Raw genomic sequence first — 21,859 nt, forward strand, 5'->3', positions numbered from 1 at the left:
CAGCTTCGGAGTCACAGCTTTGCCCCAACCACGCGCTGCAGGAGCTGTGCTCCTGCCCCGTTACAGCCCTTGCACCTCATGCCAGCCTCGCGGGGTGAAAGCAGCAGAGGCTATGCAAGAGGGGGCCCTTCTCATAGCCCCCTGAGGAGCCTTGAGCAAGAAAAGACACCCTGGTTTTATGGAAGAGGGCTCAGAGACCCATTTACAAGCCCTTTTATCTTTCCACCTGCAAGAGAAAAGGGACCCGCAGTGGTGTTTGGCTCACACTCTCGCATCCTCCTCCCACGTACAATAACCAAGTCAGCCCATATTTCCCACAGGAGAGAAGTACAGGAAAGCGATTGCTAAGAGCTCAGCTGCCGGTGGAAGGCTGTGTGCGCTGCCGAGGGAGGTTTTGGCTTTGGGCAGCATGGCAGCGTAGAAATTGCCATCAACCACGCAAAGATGAGTCGAGAGACCAACGCAGATTTCTGGCCAACAAACTCGGTCTCCTGCCTCCACGGAGGATGCAAAAAGATCATCAAACCTTATTTAATGATCTCATGTTGCCACTGTGAATGTGGGTATGAAGCAGACAATATAAACGTGGTTGTATTAGGGATGACTCCCTGGGCCACAGCTGAATTTTGCACGTAAGGCAAGGCTTCAGCCCTTTGGGTGAGGGACAGAAAGTCCTTTTCCTGTACATAAAAGTACTTATCCTTTGAGCACAGAAGCATCTTTCTGCTATCTTACTTGTAACCTTTAGATCAATTTGCTGCTCTAAAATGTTTGTAGGTGATATCATGACAGTTCCCTTTTAAAGAGATTTATTGTACAGCTAAATTGCTGGTTTGTATTCTGAAATCTCAGCTACAAGGTTCCACGGCTTTTGGGGGGCCTTGGGATTAACGTACTAAATTCCTGTTTCTCAGACTGTAGTAACTGCTTTTTTTAGTCATCCTGCTATGAGGCATTTCTCCAAGAAGGTGATTTTCCCTCCTGCTCACCATATCTTTGGCAAAATGCATTTTAGTTAGCTAATTAAATATAGTTGTATTGTACATCAAATATCAGTAATAATATAAGGCAGTAACGTTATGTCTACTGTGAGAACAAGTTGTAATATACATCGCATCTGTAAAATATCACTGTGATAACAATTTGACGCAGCTGTGCTTTTAAATTTTTGCTTGGCAGACTGACTAGCAAGCACCAGGGTCTGGCAAGTAGTTTTTGGGAAAGAAGATACTGTAACGATGAAGACAAGGATCCTCCTTCACGCAGCTTCCCAAAGATGATGCAGAGCCTTGGCTGCCTATGGAGGAGCCTGCGGTGCCACAGCCCAGGCAGCTGCTCTGCTCCTAGGTCCAGCTTTTACCAGCTTTTTTACCAGCACCCCACCCAAACGCACCCATGTGCTGTCCCTCCCTGGGTTTCTCCTCCCAGCCACATTTCCAGTGCTTCTGCAAAGCTGTCTCCTCAGCTTTCTGCTCCTCCTCTGGCTCTCCAGAGTGTTATTGACTCTTCTTTTTTGCATTCTGCATCAACTGGTGTAATATAAAGAACTCCTCCTCTCACATGTGCCTTGTACGAGTATGTTTTGGGTAGGGCATGCTTACGTGTACATCAGAAACTGCTATTTTTTCTCCATTTTGCAGGTTCCTTAATACGAACAATTAAACTTCTATGCTGCTTGAATATCAGTGTATCCCAGCATTTCAAGACCTAATCTAACCTAAACCAGCCTATGTTTTTATAGATGCTTTTTTTTTTCCTCCCAAAGGATTCCAGTGTCTTTCACAAGCTGCAATCATAGAATGATTAAAATTAAGCCCTTTCTGGAGCAGTCAGTAGAAGGCATATTGACAACTTGCCTTCACTACCCATTTCAGTGGAACAAAAGAGGGAAATCTTAGCTAAGCAAAACAGCTAAATGTCAACTGAGAGAGGAAATCTGTGGGATGCTCAAAATGCAGTAAATGTAGCCAGCGTTTCTTCTAAAGTGCAGAGAAGTAAATAAAGATATTTTTTGTGAACAAAGTTTACTTTGTTTCGAAAACTATACTTTTTTGGAGCATGCTAAATCTAATACCTTGTTCATCAAGTTGTGATCTCCACCAGATGCATAATATGTACAGTTCTTGATAACCCAATCATCTTCTACTGCCAATGTCCATAAGTCACCAAAAATGATCATGAAAAAAAGCAAAAAATATTAAGTATCTATAAGCAGAAATGGGCTCCTAGAAATTGTCAGTACCCATGGCCAAGTTCACTTGGGCACTGAAGGATGCATGTACAAGGCTCACGTTCATCTCCATTAACATTTCTAGTCGAAGCTTAAAGAAGAGTAAAACAAACTAAGCTGTGAGAGAAAATACATATTAGCATTTAGATTAACAGTTATTATCTCCATTCCCCATCACCAGACAACAGTGAAATATATGATGATGGTTTAAGATTTTTTTCGAAAAGGTTAAGGGCTCCCTGAATTCAAAGGGCTGGGAAAGACTGGCCTGTAAGATAAAGGGCACTGGCCCTGACATGTGCTGCATATCCTCAATACATCTGGACTCTAGATGGAATTAAAATTCATATTGCAGTAGCAATTAAAAGACAGAACTAGGTCATGAACTGTTGTTCAAGGCACTATGCAAGCAGAGAAAGAACAAAAAAAACCCCGAAGCAAGCAGCATTTGCCCTAAAAATTTCAGCATTGAGAAATTCAGAAATATGAGATAACAAAAAGAGGAAGATACAACAGGGAAAGAGGAGTTGGGGTGTTTTAGCAATGCCATGCTACGTGCTCACCTTTTCACGAAGCAACGGCTGTTACCACTAGGCACTTCTCAGCTTGCACGATGACAATTTACTTTCAAGGAGAGGACAGGGAATGACTGAACTGGCGATGCTCAGCACCCACCAAGCGCTGAATGCTCGCTGGTGTGCTTGGCCCTGTACACACAGACTGGTGCTGCACGTGTGATACATTTCTTTACACCTACATACAGCGTTGTTTGCAAGAGTCATTTTAGTGGCTGGAAGATTTTTATAAAAGAAACCATAGCAACCTTCCTAAATCTACTGGAGCAGCAGTTAACAATTTGCTATGTCCATTCTGGTACACAGCTTTTTCTTTTCTCCCGTTAAGTTCTGTATCTCCGTCCAACTATTTTATTCTATGTGGAAGGGACTGTATGAGAGATATATTCACAATGCACTGTATGGTATATCATACTCAGTTTGACAATGCACACTGTATTATCCACATCCAAGTCTACATGTAGGAAGTGAGAATGAAATCGAATTGCACTGAGAAATTTTGTGCTGTTATCTACAGATTAGCATGGAACCCCACTGCAGACTGCTTTTCTGGTTTTGCAATACTGCACAGTATTGTTAATGAAGGTGAGCACCCACCTTCAGTTTAACGGGTGTCTCATTTCCATTCACTCAGTCACACGAGCAAGAAGATGGTTGAACTAAATTTTAGCAAAGTGAGAGCCAGCCACATAGTTGTTGATTAAACCTCGTTTTCAGTATAATGTAGCCTAATGGTGATCTGTTAACAAAAACTGACTACACAGGAAAAACGTACCCTCCTTCTGTAAGATTTTGCAGGGCAACTCTGCCTGTTAAAGCCTGATATTATTGAAAAAAAGTGTTTAAAAAAGTCATTTTAAATGCATTTCCAAAATAGGCCTCATTACGCACGAGATCTATGGGTAGGATTGATTTACACTTACAATCGTCTGACAGCTGTGAATGTATTTGTTTCATCTATGTGGCTGAAATGTTGGATGTGAGGAGAGCTGTATCAGCACTGCGCTGGTGACACAGAGAGGAGAGCGGGCTCCTTCTCAGCCTCCAAAAAGCATCAGTTGATGGTTTCAGAAGAGACAGTAGGCAGAAGAGTTGCAGAAAGTACCTGGCCATGGGCTCTGCCCTGCCCTCGCTTCCCCATGGGGACGTTGCATGGCTTGGCTCGGAAGTATCTCCCCAACCTTCCTGGTTGTTGTGTACTCAACCTCCCAACTTTTTATTTTACGTATATGCAGCTCTAAGAGACACTAGAAGTCTAGATCAATAGAAATATAAAAATAAACACAATCAATGAAATCAAACAGGTAGATTTGAAACACAATCCTAGAGGTGCTCCACACCACCCACGAGGGCTGCAGCTAGCGTTGCCTTCTGCTCAGTCTTCTGATGTTAAAAACACTTCTTTTTTTCCATATGTTTATCCTGGGCTATACTACAGATACAAGGGAAATTGTATCTATTTTCTCTTGACTCAATTCTTCATCTTCCAAAAGACTGCCAAAATAACTGGCAATAGATAATTTTGTCACTGCTTATTGTATGTTTTTTCTGCACCATTACGTCCTCTGTTCCTTACAAAGCCTGCACTGATGGTCTTTAATCATCAGGAAAGGTTTATATAAAGGCAACGAAGACGTATTTTTAGTTGTTTGTGATACATCCCTAGGCAGGACCCTAATTATTAGTGGTAATACACCATCAACAAGTCAGGATACAACACTTAGCGAGAGGCTGGGTATACTTTGCAGGGAGCAGAGGAAAGATTTGCACGTTCAAAATAGACAACGGGCATCGCCGTATGCCCGATGGTAGTTTAAGCTGAATTTTCCCAGTTGCTCCTGGTGGACTGTCAGGTGTCAGACAATGCCATAGGAGGGGGGTCACAACCGTAATTCCACAGTGAGAACAAAGCTCTCCGAAACATGTTGCCAGGAAATGTGAAAACAGCAAAAATGACAAAGTGATTGCTACAGAAAAACACTGCAGCATTATTCAGAGGAATTCACACAGATCACTTGATTTTGACAGCAACTGAAAAGGTTTTTTAAGATTCACCCACAACCGAAGTGAATATCTTGCCAGTAATAAATTAACTCTTTTATCAACTCAGGAAACAATTAAAGACTTGGTTGAAAGATAACATGTTTCTCTCTGGGGCCACTGATGCCTCAAAACATGGAAATATCAAACAGTTTCCAACACTTGTTCATTACTGCAATGGTTAGAAGGAGACTCCAGTGTCTAATAATATTCCTAATGTAGCCTCTCTGAACATAAGCAAATTACACTAAAAAAAAATCAAACGGTTTAACCTTTGAAAGCATACCATCATTTACTGCTCATGATGCTGGAGATCTTTTTGAAAGACACCACTGTCAACTAATGAATGAAAATGAAGACGCTCTTCCAGCTAATTGCACTCACAGCACAATACAGCAATGCGTACTATAGACAAGTCAGTTCTCGAAGGCTGTGAAATAAAAAGGTCTCAATCAGTGTTTTTTACTCATCTACTATAGCTAATTCAGGTCTGGAGGAGATGCTTTGTTTGTCAGCTGTGGCTACATGACAAAGCTGTGGCATGGACCCTCAATATATTTTACAGTTTAGATTTCTTCAAACGAAGGTTATAAAAACAGTTGCTTTCTGCCTGTTAGTAATTACTGTCAGCCATTAGGTGACAGTTCAGTAGTTGTCATTTAAATATATTAAGGCTGACATTCAGGTTCAGAACTTCCCTTTCTGTAGCTCTGAATGATTTCACCATCTGCAGCTCAACCAGAAAAGAGTCTGGGGCCCTCTCCTCTTGCCCCCTACCTGCTCTTCTGCTCAAGAAGTCAAATCTTGCTTGGACATCGCTAGGTGTCACTACTGGGTGCACACAAAACAAAAACTGCTCAGGTGCTCGGCTAATCCCTGAACTGATTATCCCACCAGGAGGAAGAAATGCACTTTCCCAAAGAACTATGCAATTCAAACTTGAGGATGAATCTTTCATGCATGAATTTTATATGCCATGGGAAGTGCGACTGACGTGTTACACCATCACGCAGCCATGATTAATGCATGTTGCGTATCACTGATTGTCATCTGAGACAGGTTTGGGCCTGGGACCACACACGCAGGCTTGCTTGTAACTGTCCTCTGCTCACCTCTCTCTCTCTGGAGAGATACAGAGACAGAAACGTCACGTGAAACAAGAGCAATGCTGTATGAAAGAAGAAGTCTTGAAACATGCCCTGGGGAGATATCAGCTTGGGGTTGGGCTGGGCTACAAAGAGGGTAAGGACTGCTGCTCCTCCAGGCCTGGCTGTTCTCAGAACAGGATTTATAGCAAAGGAAGAGATGGAGCACAAGTAAAAACCTTTATTATAAGAAGTCCATATTCAGTGTTGTTGTCCTATTTAATACGTATAGTCGTACCAGCTCAGCTTTTCCACTTAGAAACCACTAGGCAGCTAGTAATAAAAGCATATAATTAAGGTAGTTGTGTTGGTTTAGTCTTTTGTTAAGGCTAAAGATCAAACCGAGTCATCCACAATGTCATGTGGTTCCCTTCCGCTGGGGACTGGTTCCTGGTCACACATGTGGCACTGCTGTCCCCACACAAACGTGGCAAGTCCCACCACGAGGACGTGCCAAGCCATGGGACGCATCTCCTGCTCCAGGCTCTGCTCCATAGCCAGCGACCACATCATGCTACGTTAGCTGAAGTTTGCTACGTGCCTTTGACCTGGAGAACCAGTAAAGTGGTTGATGTTCAGCCAGTGCTCGGCTTTCCCAGGGCCACGCTCCCAGACCTTGCTCAATCTGCACGCTGTGCGGGCTGCACGCTGGCTTTTCCAGTCTTTCTGCTTTCTCTGCCACAGGCTCCCAGACAGCTGCAAAGCAAGAGCTAGAAACTTTCCTCTACCTGTACGTTAAAACTCGCCTTTTATTTTGTGTACAAACTGAGCTTAGAACTGGACATCAGTATTGTTTCAAATACCCTATTCCAGCTTAACTAGCATTTATACAAGCTTTGCAATGGAAGCCCTACGTAGGAAACCTCAGCATGCTTTCACGTTGATACAGCAAAGTCCATCAACCGTAGCAATGCCACAATGCGCTGCCTTTGTGTCACCAACCCCAAAGAGCAGCAAAATACACCTTACACAAAGGAGGGAGTGCTGCCAAACCACAAAGAACCTGCTCTTACCATCGCTCACAGCATGCACACCCATAACTTTGCTCTCACAGAGCTTCTAACCTGGGGAAATAGTGGAGACTATGCATCCCCCTGCCCTCTGTCTTGGGTGGGAAGGAAGGAGACACGGGCATCTTCTAATGAGGAGAGACATCAGAACGACATGTCAGTGGCTACGGAAAACACTTCTTATTGTACACAGTTTGTATGCACAAAGAAAAAAAAACCCAGGCTATTCCAAATGGCCACACACATGATTTTTGATACAAAATGAGCCGAACCATTCTAAAGCACTTTTTTTGGCCAAATTCTAAAGACTTTTCAATAAATTTGCATGAACAGCCATCTCTAAAACTCACAAAAGGTAGTAAAAACTAAGACGGACACCTGACCTCTGCCTATTGCCACAAGGAGATCCTTGGAAAAAATAGTGCATGTGATTGAATTGTAAAAAAAAAAAATCAACAAGGGAGAATAGATGTAGGAAAAAGTAGCCTCAAAACTGGTTATAAAGTTGTTGGGCCACCAATGCTTGTGGCATTGTCCATGGATTAGGAATTGTGTTGCTCCTGCCATGGGCAGGGGTCAGGAAGGGACTTACCTGGAGAGACTTAGTGCTCCTGCTGGGACCCTGAATGGAGTAAGAGAAAAGAAACGCTGCTGCCAAGGGCCAGGCTGCCCTGCCAGCCTCTTGGCACTGGTCATTTTATTGCCTCCAGCACTCTACTGCCCAAAACAGCCATGTAGCCTCAGCTTTAAACTGTTTCTATATGATCATGGAATCATAGAATGGTTAAAGTTGGAAAAGACCCTTAAGATCATCGAGTCCAACCATTAACCTATCACTGCCAAGTCCACCACTAAACCACGTCCCTAAGCACCACGTCTACCCTTCTTTTAAATACCTCCAGGGTATATGATATCTCTATGCAAACAGATACTAATAATATACCATACCTCATTTGCAAATACAAAACACCAAAATCTTTGCCATGTATTGAAGCTGAATAAATCAGAATCAGTTCATTCTTGATATCTCAATGCAACCAACAAAAGGGCAACAGGTACTTAATACCAACTTCACTTACCCGTAAGTTTTGTGTAGCATCTGAAACCATCAACAACTGCATTTTTACTTAATTTCTATTTTAGCCCCTTCAGGGTGCGTGCAAGAGAATATTTCCACACAGGAAGCATCTTAACACAGCAATGACTGCAATGGTTACAGGGCAAAATTCCTATCCACACTACCGCTGCTGGCATCCAGCACAAACACAGGCTGATGGCTTGCAGAGCACCAGGACCAGTTCATGACTATTTATACTTCTCAACCCCATTGGATCAAAAGCTTTTAAGTAATTAGCTTTCCCTCATTAACAGAGGCACTGCCTGGGGAAGGGCATACAGGTGCTCCCAAGCCCCGTCCTGGATTACAGGCAGCACTATATGGTCTTGGAGGGGAAAGCTCAGAAGTGCCAAGCTGGGCTGATGAGGAGGGCAACACAATGGCAACATTTACACAAATGCATTATTCCCAAGTCAGAACTGCAGGTGTTATTTTGGCAAGATCAGAGACCATAACAGCAATAAAAATATTCACAGGACGTTACCACAAACCCCATGTATTTCAATCAGAAAGATGAACAATGTTTATCAACATCGCTTTTATGGAGACCCAAATGTACTTTATGAGACATCAGGTGTCATAGTGATTTTTTGCTAAAGTTGCATCCTGTCATTAAAGAAGCAAAGTTTATATACGTCATGTACCAAAAAGTAATCTGCAAACACAGTCAACAGGGTAAGTAGTGCTATTCCACTGCAAGCACATCTCTAATAAAATATGTGGGGTTCGTACCTTCTTACTGACACATCTAATACATTATTCCATTTTTCTCTTTTATACTTTCAGAAGCAAACCAGACATTTGGTAAAGTCTAATTTAATGTTATCACTAATGCATTCAAACACATCACTAAAAACTGTGTTGCTAAAATTACATTACAGAAAAAACAGGTAAAAGAGACACTGTTATCTCCTTGAAAAATATGGGCCTTATGCGACAGCACCTACTGATGTGAGTCTATTGAAAGCAACAGGATTGCTTACATGAATAAGGATTACTCCCATGATTAAGGAGTGCAGGATTACATCCATTGTTTGCATATCTCCTGTTATTTACATATCCCTATTTTCACCTCTTGGGTTTTTTTTTTTTCTTAAGACATAGGGCATTTAATTACTGTTAGCACTAGATATCATTATGTTGTACTTTCATCCCTTCAAAATTTGGCTGTCTTTTGGATGTCAAATAAAATGCTTTTATGATCAAAACAAAGAAAAAGTAGAAGCAGCAGAATCCAGACTATGTAATTAAAAACAAACAAATAAAAAGAGGGAGAGCTTGTTATCCACAATCAAAACTTATTCATGATCCATTTTATATTCACGCTCCTATTCATGGCCTCTGCTCTTGGGAGCTGATTATTTATGTTAATTTTTTAACTGTGCCAAGTAGTGAGTTACCTGAGAGTTCTCAGGCAATGCTAATAGTATCGCTACTGGAAAATAACAAAAACCAGACAAACAATTGAAACAAATATTATAGGTAGATATACTGATAATGAATAATAAAGCAAAAATTTTGATGCTTTTCCCCTTATAAAGAAGTGGTAAGTCTAGCCTTAGTTCATCACTGCCATATGCTTTACATACAAAATATATCTCCTTCCTATCCGTAGAAAAATTGTGTAAGTTACTAATGCTTTTCAACTCTTTTATGATAAAATAGAGTAGTTAATGCATGGTAGGAATGTTATGCAGGTCTCAGTTCCCATTCCCAGCCCAATCAGGAATGTATTTAGCTGAATAAAGAACAACAACATGAGTTACGCTTACAACGGGGAACCAGCATTTCTTACAAAAAGTAACACACGTTCTTTCAGATTCTCCAGTTTGACACTGAATTACATTAGTCTCAGATTTGGTTGCAAGAAATCAGACTTCGATCATAAATGTGTTTTGGTTTAGTAGCGTACTACAGGGATTTGAAAATTTAAATCATACAAGTTAATTTGAGAAGGCTTTTGATCATAACTTTAGTGTCAGTTCTATAGATACTGTTAACATATTTTCTAGAGTTAAACACAAAGATATTGCATGCCTTTTTAGGCTTCTTTAAGTCATTTTAAAAGCAAAAAGAACACAGACTGTTTTTAGAAAGACTGGTAAAACACTGCCCATTAGTTACCGTAAACTGAAAAGAGCTTACAGCGTATTCAGAAAGCATCAAAAGTTGCACAAACTTACCGAAGCAACCTGTTTTCTTCCAAGAAGAGCAGTTTATGGTCAAGTACATTTGAGTTACAAAAGACTGTGTTTCCCGGGTCCATTTTGCATAAGGCTTAACCTGAAAATCCACCCGACTGTGTCGGGTGCAGGAGAGGCACGGAGGTTTTCCCTCTCCAGAAGGCATTTCGGTGCTTCCCGGAGACGTGCGATGGCCCGAGCGTGGCCGGGCCAGCCGCCACTTGTTGCAATGGTAACAGGAAAAACCAGGAGCTGCCTGCTCAGGCTGCAAGAGCATGAATAATTCATGCCTTCCACCTCCCCGCATTAGCATGCTGCTCAGGCAACTCCAATGAAGCAATTCATTTTGTTCTTTGTCTTCAGGAAAAGCTTGCTGGATTAATGAGGGTTATCTGTGATGATAAAACCTGGGCCTGCTGATTTATTTAGTCTGATTGGTTAGAATTTGTGTCCCTAAATGCAGGTTTTAGAGCCAGAATATAAATTCAGTTGTGCATCCCCAACCTTAGGCAGGCAGGTGTGGGTTATTTGGCTACAGCAACAATGTCTAGCTACAGCACATGAATGTTTCATTTTCTTGATGTAAATATTGAAGCTGGGCTCTTTGTTTCTGAGTGCTTCTTGAAGAAAGTTAAGAGGAAATCTCCAAGTACGCTACTCGCACGTGGTTTTGTGCATATTTCTGTAATGACCTCTTGGACTGCTAAATAGCTAACACCTGGCTCCCGAAATGTTTGCATTCTAAGTACAAGATATGGAAAAAAAAAAAAAACAACCAAAAAACAAAACCCTGCAATGAAAACCAGCAAATTTATCATTTACTTAAAAAAAAGTCATATATTGCAGTGTTATTTTTAAAATGGGGTTTTGAAGGTGATATTTTCCAATGTGATATTTTAATTTTTACTTAAAGTTCTTTAAATAGTTAGCAGTAGTGCTATTCCTCAATGTTTACTATCTAGAAGTCTACAAAAACTGAAAATAATAACAATAAAATAATCACAATTCTGATTAATTTCGTCACAAAACTAATAATTGAACACAATGAAGGATTTTTTAATCAATTACCTGTGTAGTTATGTAATGTGTTATTGGGCTGTATAGGCACAGATTTTACCATTTTACCTGATACTGCTAAGAGCAGCACTAGAATATTGTGTTAGTTTTGGTATCCATATGCTAAATAAACACTGGCAAATAAGAGAGTGCAGAAAATAGCTGCAGAAATTATTTTAACTTGGTAAGGAAAAAGGTCTTTAAAATACATGATTCAAGCTGGTTTGTGGTCAAAAAGGATATTGAGAGTTGACTACAATGTACAAAGGGCTTTACAAGGAGAAAATACCTTGAACAGAAGTACTTCTGAGGTACATATTTCTAACGCAGAAGTGATTACCTACTACAAAAGTCTACTGAGTACGCTAGTGACATCTGTCTTACCTAGATACCTTCTAGAAGACGTACTTTTGCCAAATAAATATCAAAAAGTTATTGGACTCAGAACAGGCATAAAGACTGACAATGTAGAGAGCATTAGAATAAATTCCTTAAAATCCTCTTAGCATTGTATTGTGTTCATATAGTTCATTGAAGTCTACAGTACATATCTTCTTATCAGTTGAGTATAGTGATTTTGGTAATCTTTAAATTAAAAAAATTTGCATTTATTTCAAGATTTCATCCAGAGAACCACTGCACTGTAATGCATATTAGGCTGATGAACATTTCATGGCAGACTTCATAATGTTTGCTGCTGAGCCTTTCTAGAACAACCCAGGTGGACACGTTTTTCCTCTCACCATTTTCTCATCATTCCAGTTAAGACAAAAAAGAAAAACAACTCAGAGCATAAGAATATTAAGTAATTATTTGATTTTGCCTGAGATCTTTTAAGTACAGCTTATTTCTGCCTCTGACATTCTTATTCTAGACTGTTCTACACTGAGAAAAGCACAAATTTATTCAATGTTTGATGTAGATGGGATTGAATGACTTTCAAGACTTTAATCACCATCTTAAAACTGCATCAGGGACAGAAGCATTTGTGATAATCTGCTAGATTTTGGCACAAACTAGAACTTGCTGTTCCTTCCAGATTGCAGGTGCAGTAGGGTTTCAAGGTGGTGATTACAGAGATCACTGCTGAGGTGACCCCCTCCTATGGCGGACTTCTAACAATGGCCAAATAATATGTTTTCACCTAAAATAACGCTATTTCTTCACCTGCACTAAATGTTGAAAATGTCCTTTAGGATGTGTGCAACATTAAAGGAAAGATTAGGCAGAAAGGGAGAAGATAGCCAGACAGATACTGGCCAACTCAGTCCTGGGAAACATTTCCTCGCAGGATGTACCGAGAGTGAATTTGCTCTTCATTCTGTATATATAATGATATCTCTGGCTGCAGCTGTGGAAGGGGATTATGCAGGTCGATATCAGCAGAACAGCTTCAGCAATGAAGTTGGCATGTCCTGCAACTTTTCTAGAGGTCTCCAGGTAGATGGTGAACAGGAATGCATACAAGAGGTACAGAGAAGGAAAAGGGAATAGCTGTCTATTGGTGGTGCTGAGGGACACGGTTTAGTGGTGGACTTGGCAGTGCTGGATTAATGGTTGGACTTAATGATCTTAAAGGTCTTTTCCAATCTAAACGATTCTGTGATTCTGTGATTCTATGATTCTATGTTACGCGAGTTTTGCCTGAAAAATTGATTGACACAGTTGTAGTTCAGACTACCTATTCAGCCAATGTCACATATGCAAGTCGGTGACAAATTATGGTTGACTGTGCTTGAAAGCTACAGAAATGTTGAGTAGCATGAGCAGGAAGATGGGGTTCCTATCCATTGCCATCAAAATATCATCTTTTTGTGCTGTTGACAGTTTAATAGCTACTTCTGTACGTTGGAGAGCTTTGTGAAGTACTGCCACTATATTATTAACCTAGGCTGGAACTTTCCTGCAAATGCAGAGCAAAAAAACACACAAATGGAGATTCTGAAATAGTTTTAGATTAAAGGTGTGCTGTTCACAACGTGAATCGTATCTCTCTAATTGCATTTCAGGAGGATCCAATAACCCTTTAACCCCCAATTACATTATCACATATTTTTTCAGATCAAGTTGATTCCATTCCATTTTAAACATCCAGATGACGGCATTCAGTTCAAATTGAGCGTTTTTAATTCCATTTGTTCCCTCCAAGCAGCTGAGATGGGATGTGGATATGGGGGAGCTACACAGCGTCTCACTGACCTGTGAGATACAGTATGTAGTGCTCCAGTGGTGACTGTCAGAGCTACATCCCTTTAGTAAATCTCCACTGCTCATAAAAAAATGCCTTTATGCAAAGTTGCATCCATGTATGTAATTACTTGAAATCATTCCTGGAATATACTAAGTTGCATCATACCTTTGAAATGGTTTGCACAGCCCCAATCTGTCACAGTTCAAAGAAGACGTGTATAACATCACACAGATTAAGCATATTGTGTAGCTGGGGAGGGACAGGGTGATCGTGTGACTACGGAAAAGATTTGGGATGCAGGAGATTGGAGTGTGACTGTCTATTGATACCTTTAAATTAGCTATCACTGTAGTATCTGCTTTCTGTCAAGGTAGTGCAGAAAATCAGTGAGATGCATCTAGGAGGGTAGTGAATCAATTCCCTGCTCTGCCCATGAGCTGACCCTTCCCTGTTGGCTGTCTTTCAGCATGTCACCTCAGTTATTTGGCTTTTTTTTTCTTGTTCCTTGGCACCACTGGCAGGCCACGTGTTCCCTGCTGAGAGGCCTGTCTATGGCTGCCACCTACCCAAGGTGGCACCTACCCAAGGTGGCCCCTATCCAAGGTGGCCAAGCTGGCTTCGGGATGAGACACCGAACAGTGGCTCTTCTGGCACGTGGCACCAGGAGGGGCAATGCTCCAGGATGACCGAGGACAACACCATTAACCAGCCCTGGAGAGCCGTGGTAATGGGGTGGCAGACTTGCCAAAGGCAGGGTTATACATTCTGCTGTGACATTATTCCCCATCTGTTTTTTTGAAGTACCAGAAAAACAAAGCATTACAAAAATGTCAAGCTGTGAAAAGAAAAGTCAAAAGCCAGAAAATTCAAAGTTAATGCTGATTCTTTAACTCATTAACTCAGAGGCATGCCTGGAGTCTGGGCAGAAGCCTTAGCTGAACTCGTGCTGGTTTGTGTAACTGGCTGAGGATTTGCACATCCAAGTGGGCACAGATTCATATATGAATATAGGAGGGGAACAGAGACTGGCTGAATTAAGAGGCTGGATGCCACTGGTATGGGGAAAAAGAGGGGCAATCAAGAGAGAGATTTCCTGAGAATTACGTAGGGGAAAGGAGGGGAGAGAAGAGATAAGCTCATCCCAGAGACGGGCAGAAAAAGAAAGATTAAGGACACTGACAAATGAGAAACCCAAGAGAGAAGACATGAATTAAAAGGTGTCCAGGGAAAGAAAGAATTTCAGACAGGAAAGATAGGGAATAATTGGGGAAAAAAAAAAAAAAAAAACCAAACAAAAAAAAACAGAGAGAGAAGAGAGTGACTTTGATAGGGATCTGGTATCGATCTGGCACAGAGATGGGGACTGGAGTCTAAATGAAAGGAGGACAACAATCTCTCAGAGGGGAAGAAATATAATTAGGACTGTGAGAACCGAAAAAGAAAAATCAAGAGGAAAAAAATGTTCACATTTGGTGGCAGTGGGCAGACAAATCAGGGCACACTATATTCGTTCCTCTTTGGTAACCGGGGTGGGACAGGATTCAAGTCTCCATTCCTCTCACTGCCCAGGACGCTTTGCATATTGATCCTGCTAGCTGAGTCCTGTCCTTCATTTCTGCTTATTATTTCAAAAATTCAAATTACACAGAAGAAATAGAGACTAAAACAATCATCAAGACTGCAAATGAAATACCACAAAGTAAGGGAATGCTACAAAAACTGAGGGAAGGTTTTTGCAAACCCTGTGATGATCTTAAGGGTCTTTTCCAACCTTAACGATTCTATGATTCTATGATTCTATATATTGCTCTTCTGTTCAAGTTCTTAGGGCATTTTGGCTCTTTGAAAATACACACAGCTGGATACTTATATTTAATTAAATAGTTTTTAAGATAATGACAACAGCAGCTTCAGCATAATTCACAATTAAAAGCAATCAAACCCAAAATTCAAAATTCAGTAATAGCCTATATAGTTTTCAATGAAATGGGAGTCATAAAACTACATTCCAGAGTTTACAGTTGCAGTAAGTACAAATTTATGGGCAATAAGGAAGTATCTATGTGCACCTTCTTGTGCTTCTCATTTATGAGGCTAAAGCTGAGACAGCCCAAAAAATGTCTTTAATTAGTTTAAGCACTTAATTTAACAAAACAAGCAGTTTAAACAAATACAAACCACTATTCTCCAGCCACGATGTACGTGAAACAACTATTATTTTTGCAAGATTAATAAAGTCACAGGTGATTTTATAACAACCTAATTAAAACATAATTTAAACCTAAGAGCAATGATGGTTTTGCATCAGCACTGAGTCAAGGGAAAGAAAATATTATCTTTTAATAAATACCATAGTACTGTTTTTGTATAATTCCTCTATGTTTGTAATATGTATGGAGACACTTTAGAAAGCAAGTTGCTTTGCTTATAAAGACATGCAATAAAAGTACTTGTGTAATTTTTCCCTTGAATAAACAAGAACATATTTTCTGTTCCGTCATGTAATCCATGCATTAAGGAAGAACAGTGCAATGATGAGAAAATAATTGAAGTTAGAAAGTCAGGAAAAAGTACTGATAAGTGGACTGAGGGGATAGCTTGCTGGCTCACATTTCAGACGCATTACATAAAGTGGCTAAATATTTGTATGGAGTGTAATTAACTTTTTTTTTTTTTTTCCTATAGTAGAACATGGCATTACAAAACACTGAGCACATCCAACTACACTAAAATCAGTGGGAAACGAAGAGACTCAGCATTTTTCTCAATCCAGGTCAGAGCCCTTTTGGCTGCAATCCAGTATCGGATCTCTCGCAAGCCCCCTTCGTCACAGGCAGGCTCAGGCAGTGGTTTTCAAGAGGTGAACATGGGCTCAGAATTCCTATTAGTGGACCCAGCTGGGGGGCCTGAATTCCCATGGCCATCTCAAGAGATGATGAAATTTCTTTCACTTATCAATAGACAATCCAAAAATCGGATTGATGGTAAAGGAAGAAGGAAGCAGCACTGCAATTTTGCAAAATCGCCAAGAAAAAGTGGATAGCAAATGTCTCACTGATAAACATTCATACAGCAACAGAGAGCTGAACTGTGCATTATTTGGCTTCAGCAATTCTGTAGCAATTGTTCCTGCAATGGTTTCTTCCCACCATTATTCATCAAGTTACTTCTCTAAATTTCATTTAGATATCATTCTGTGAATACCATTATTTTAAGAATATAAATAGTAATTGGTAACTTCAAATACCTTTCGCATGGACTTCAAAATTCTAAACATTGGCAAAGTATTTTACTGCGGTTAAGAGTTACTATCCCCAAGGTCTGCTACAGTGCAGTGCAAATCTTGGCTCTTTCAGAGGCAATAGCAGATCTGCCCAAGCCGTTGTAGGTCACCAGCCTATACCAGAAGCCTTACTTGCCCCATCCTTTTAATGCCATCCACTCATTCCTTAGATATGAGGGATATCGTTCTGTTACAGAACTGCTGGAGTGGGACAAGAAGTACGGGAGGGTGTCTGAAATTTACAGTGACCTGCTAAAGGCAACATCGTATTCACAGGTAGGAGAGAGAAACAAGAGGCTTTGTTTACAAGTGTCCTTAAAACTTGGAGTGAAAAATCCCTTCCTTTTTGTTATGAAAAAATAATGCCACCTAAATTCTTCATTATACTTCTTTGTTATTGCAGCAGAGGCTATTATGAGGAACTGTCTGTATTGCACAGCCTGGACTGTAGCAATCAGCTGCACAGAGCAACTCTTCTGTACAACAGACACAGCCTACACTTAATGATTCGCTTCATGGGCAATTTGTACAACAAGGAAGCATTTGCTTTTTTGACTCATTTTAGTTTCTCGCAATAAATAGAGAAATAAATTGGTGTGCCAAGTATCTAAACTGAGAAAGCACTGACAAGAGCCTCTATTTCCTCAAATATTTATCTCCCAAACATTTTTAAAATTTAAACATAAGCTATTTAATTGCTAATAAACCATTTGATATTAATTGGGTTCAAGTAGTAAAATAGAAATATATTCGGTTACTGGCTGTGCTGTTCATGGGCCCTAATTAGCACTGCTGCTGGACTTGGATCATATCTTCGTTGCTGTATCACCAACAGAAGACTATTACAGTTTTAAAGAATCCCAGACACTTAAATGAGAATAAAGAGAAAAAGATGAAGTTATGATCTCTTACATAGATGCAACCATTTATTATTGCCTTTGCTTCCCAGATGCAGTATTATCCAAGGTTATGAAGAGACAAGTCCTACCATCAGTTCACATAATTTGATGTAAGCTCCGTTGGAGTTAGAGTCAAATTCTGTGCTTTTTCCTGCACAACCTTTCTAAGGTCTTTCTTAGACAACAAATGTAAGAGTTTTGCTATTTAACAGCACATTGCAAAGTGCTCATATTGCTCTTGATTAACCTCTGTCTTGGACGATTAGAAATATCTCTCTGACCCTGACAAATCCCAAACCACCTCACTTATAGCCATCCTTCTTCGCAGATAATTTTTCTGGCTCATTGCTTCAGCCAAATGACTCCTCTGTTCGCAGCCCTCCGCTGGCTGCTCTTCCCTATTTCTGCAAACACAAACCATTACAGAGACGTTGATCCCTGCCTCTGCTCTGACACTAACGCAGGCTTGGCTGCTGCTGTGTCATACCTCTCGGTTCTGAATTGCATTTTATGCCAGTTCTTAACGGACTGAAAGAATTCCCCTCTCAAAATCTAAAAGGAGACCTGAGTTTCCTCTTTCAAACCCTCCCTCAAGTCTGCTACGACTCCTGCAGAGAAAAAACACCAAACGCTCAAGGAACTAATGTCCCAGGACAGTGCTTGTGATCCTCAGGGCAACCTTGTATTTCTCTCCGTTTTTGTGAGAGCCACCCATACTTTCCCAGCTTTTACTTCGACAGTAAATTCTCTGGCACCATTAGCACGTTTCAGTTTCTGTTAAGTGCCTGTCCCAATGAGCTGAGACGCCTGGCTGGTGCTGCAGTACAGATGGGACCGTGATCCTCAGTTTGGCAGCCACACCAACATAAATAGATCATTTCAGATCGGATCGATTTAATGCTTTCCCTTTCATATTTTCATGGGTTCATTCAGGGCTCACAAAAGAGGTCAGCAGAAAAAAAAATGGTACGTGTGAATCAGGAGCAAGCCTTTACAATATCTATAAAATTTCTCAGTTGATGTGTAGCAAATTGTCTTCTCCACGCAGTTGACAGGATCCCAGGATAATCCCAGTGGGAAGGGACTCGGGAGGGCTCAGGTCCAACCCCTGCCCCAAGCAGGGCCAGCTCCGGGGCCAGACCTGGCTGCTCAGGGCCTTACCCCAGCGGGTCCTGAAACCTCCGAGGATGGGGACGGCACAGCCTCCCCGGGGACCGGTTCCTCGGCTCCCCTGCCCTCGCTCATGGTAAATCCGCAGATCTGGCTGGTTTGCTCAGAAACATGCAGATTCGCAGCCCGAGAGGCTGCACGGGTTTCTAACAGAAATCTACGTGACAACGACGACAGAAGAGAAAGAAAATCCTGTTTGCCCGCTACAACTTTGGAATTGCTTAGATGATAGAACAGCATTCAATCGCAGTTTTAGTATTACCTGTGCTGTTCAGTTCTCCCATTATAATTTAAAAGCAGACATCATTTAGGTATTTAAAGGACGGATAGACGTGGTGCTTGAGGACATGGTATAGTGATGGACTTGGCAGTGATAGGTTAACGGTTGGACTCGATGATCTTAAAGGTCTTTTCCAACCTTAACGATTCTGTGATTCTATGATTTTTTTTCAAAGATTATGAAAACATACATGCTACCACGAAGCACCAGAGCAAGCCCAGGACCCTGTCCTCCACTCTCATCTACTGATCACCATTTCCTACTGCTGTACCTGCTCTTTGGGTCTGTTTTAGTCAGAAGCTCTTCAAAGCTATCCTGGATGAAACCTTGGCCTCACTGGAGCAGATGGAAAATCTCCCATCGACTGCTTTGAGGTACAAATCCTGTATCATTTTTGCTTTGCCATGTAAATTGCTAAGGCTCCCCAAGGTGTATAGGGTTTGATTACTTTGTCGTCTGCAGCAACTGGGTCTCATATAAAAGAAATTTACAGGCACAGTAACCTGCTCGACCTGAAACAATGAGCAACAAGAAGTAATTTCATTGTGTAGTGTATGGGATTTCACATTTTCCCTTTGGCCATAGTACCATCTCCCAGTTCAAGTAAATAAATTAATTCCCAGATACAAACTTACAAAGGGCTTTCTACACTTCTCGATGTCTTGTTCCCTGACTTTCTAAGAAATTCATGACCTTTGTAAATAATTCAAAGGGGAAGAGCGAACCAGGAGATGACAAAAGTTTATCTGACTGCAACTGTTGCTAGAAAGGGTGGCGTTTCTGAAGAGGTCACATTAATGGCAGGCCTCTAGTAAATTAAAACCTAAACAGGTCAATGAGATTGATGGCTGCAGTTATGCACTGGAATTCGGGAAAACACAACAGTGATTAAGGATAACGCAAAAGCTATTCCCATCTCTCAGTTGTAGGTGACTGCATTTTAATTTTTTCTCATGACAAAAATAAAGCATGTGAAAATATCTTCTGCAGAAATTAAAGGCAAAGGGATCTGTTAGATTAAGAAAATATGCAATGATTCCATCTTAAAATTTTGCTGCACTTCTTAAAAAAAAAAGATTAAAAGGCAGGCAAGGAAGGAATCCGTATTTCACAGAAGATGATCCACAGACTGTGTCCACTCAGACCAATATTGGGAAGATGCTTTTGGTCTAGAGGTCTGCTGGCTCATCCTCATAAGTATGTACATTTTTAATGTACATACATTTAATGTCCATACATTTTTCTTTTGGACAGAGTTCATGCCAGATTGCCACATAAAGGACTGATGGACCTTTCAAGAGTAAAATATACATTACAGGGCTAAAGTTTGAGATAAATATATATATATTTGAGATACAAGTTCTGAAAACTTCAGGTTAATTAAATATATCAGTTTGATTATATACCAACAAAATATCTTCCAGTCTTGGAAAAAGACAGCTGCAAACTTCTGCCTGCAGGATGCAAGCCTGCTGTGTATACACACCGAGAGCTGGAAAGCTAAATCTGTGACGCACTGGAACATCTTCCATTGAATCATGAAGGTAAATGTATGAACGTAAAAAAAAAAAATTCCTTACCTCTCTTTAAAACTTCATATCAATTTCTTATAGGAACTTTACACATTTTACCATTGTCTGCTCTTGTAGGTTATTTAATTAAGTGGTTCTCCTTAATGCACTGTTTCAGTTGCTGTCGGTATCAAGCAGGTCCTTCCAAAAGAAGCAATCATAAACTGCTAGATGGGTTTACTCAGCTGTGGCACTTCTAAGCTGATTTAAGCAGTCTGTCAAAATTGAGTGAAATTAATTAATTCACTGGAGAGCTTTGCCTTCTCCAAACTTAAGTAAAAAGTGATGCAAACTAGTGGTAACCAGATCCACGTTTTTCCAGGCAAAGTGATCTAAATGATTTTAATAATGCTGAAACTTGCACTCTTTCTAATACCGAGGGGCAGATCGCTGAAGACAGGATACCTCTCTACTGCAAAAATCCAGAGAAGGACAACCTTATTCCTACCACACTGGAACAAATTTCCTCCTCAGTGGTGGCTTCTGCATTTCGGGTGCTCGGCCACACCATGCAGACTCCATTTAACAGCCCAACTGTTGCAGGACTCTGAAGAGCATTATAAGAAAAAAATAAAAGACAATAGTAGCTGGATTACGTCCACGTCCAACTGTCGGAGATGCTGAAGCGGACAATTGCCTTCTGGTTCTTACTAAGGCTTTTCCAGGTTTTAAGTGCTTCCCTGATAGCTTGGTACACAATTATAGGTGGATTAGAGAAAGTGGTAATAGGGTATTTTTGCTCTAATCTTCTCTCAATTGTTATTATTAATTAAAGGACTTTGTCCTCTTCATTATACAATAAACATGAACCACTTCTTAAAAATGAGCATTTTAGCTTACTAGCTACTTACTGCTGCTTTTTTCAGCAATTTCTTTTTTCATTATTATATTTTTTTAGAAGAACCATGTTGAATACCAGGAGGCCTGTGAGAACAGGAGACAACCCCAGCAGAAACCACGGGAGGAGCATGACACACATTACAACTAAGTGAGGATGACCTCATTGTTGACCTCATCGCATCCAGAACTGGCTGCAACACCTATCTCCTCGAGTTGGTTTTCCCTTAACACAACTGTCAAGCTCTTACACAAAAAGACAGCACAAAACC

General features: G+C 40.7%; 1 protein-coding gene across 3 annotated transcripts in view; it reads right to left on the reverse strand.

Annotated features, from left to right (window-relative positions):
* The window catches only part of CUNH10orf90 (chromosome unknown C10orf90 homolog), a 101,036-nt gene extending 90,524 nt beyond the window's left edge, over positions 1-10,512 (reverse strand). For all 3 annotated transcript variants that reach the window (XR_015706537.1, XM_087766153.1, XM_087766151.1), the window contains exon 1: positions 10,301-10,512. Coding sequence is in view for 2 of the 3 variants with exons in the window: in XM_087766153.1 (XP_087622279.1) it covers positions 10,301-10,466 (166 nt within the window). In the remaining variant the exon portion in view is untranslated. The remainder of the gene's footprint in view (positions 1-10,300) is intronic.
* Between the last annotated feature and the right edge of the window lie 11,347 nt (positions 10,513-21,859).

The sequence above is a fragment of the Nipponia nippon genome, unplaced genomic scaffold (assembly GCF_047370975.1).
Source record: "Nipponia nippon isolate SJK-2023a ecotype South Korea unplaced genomic scaffold, ASM4737097v1 scaffold_3, whole genome shotgun sequence".
Classification (NCBI taxonomy): domain Eukaryota; kingdom Metazoa; phylum Chordata; class Aves; order Pelecaniformes; family Threskiornithidae; genus Nipponia; species Nipponia nippon.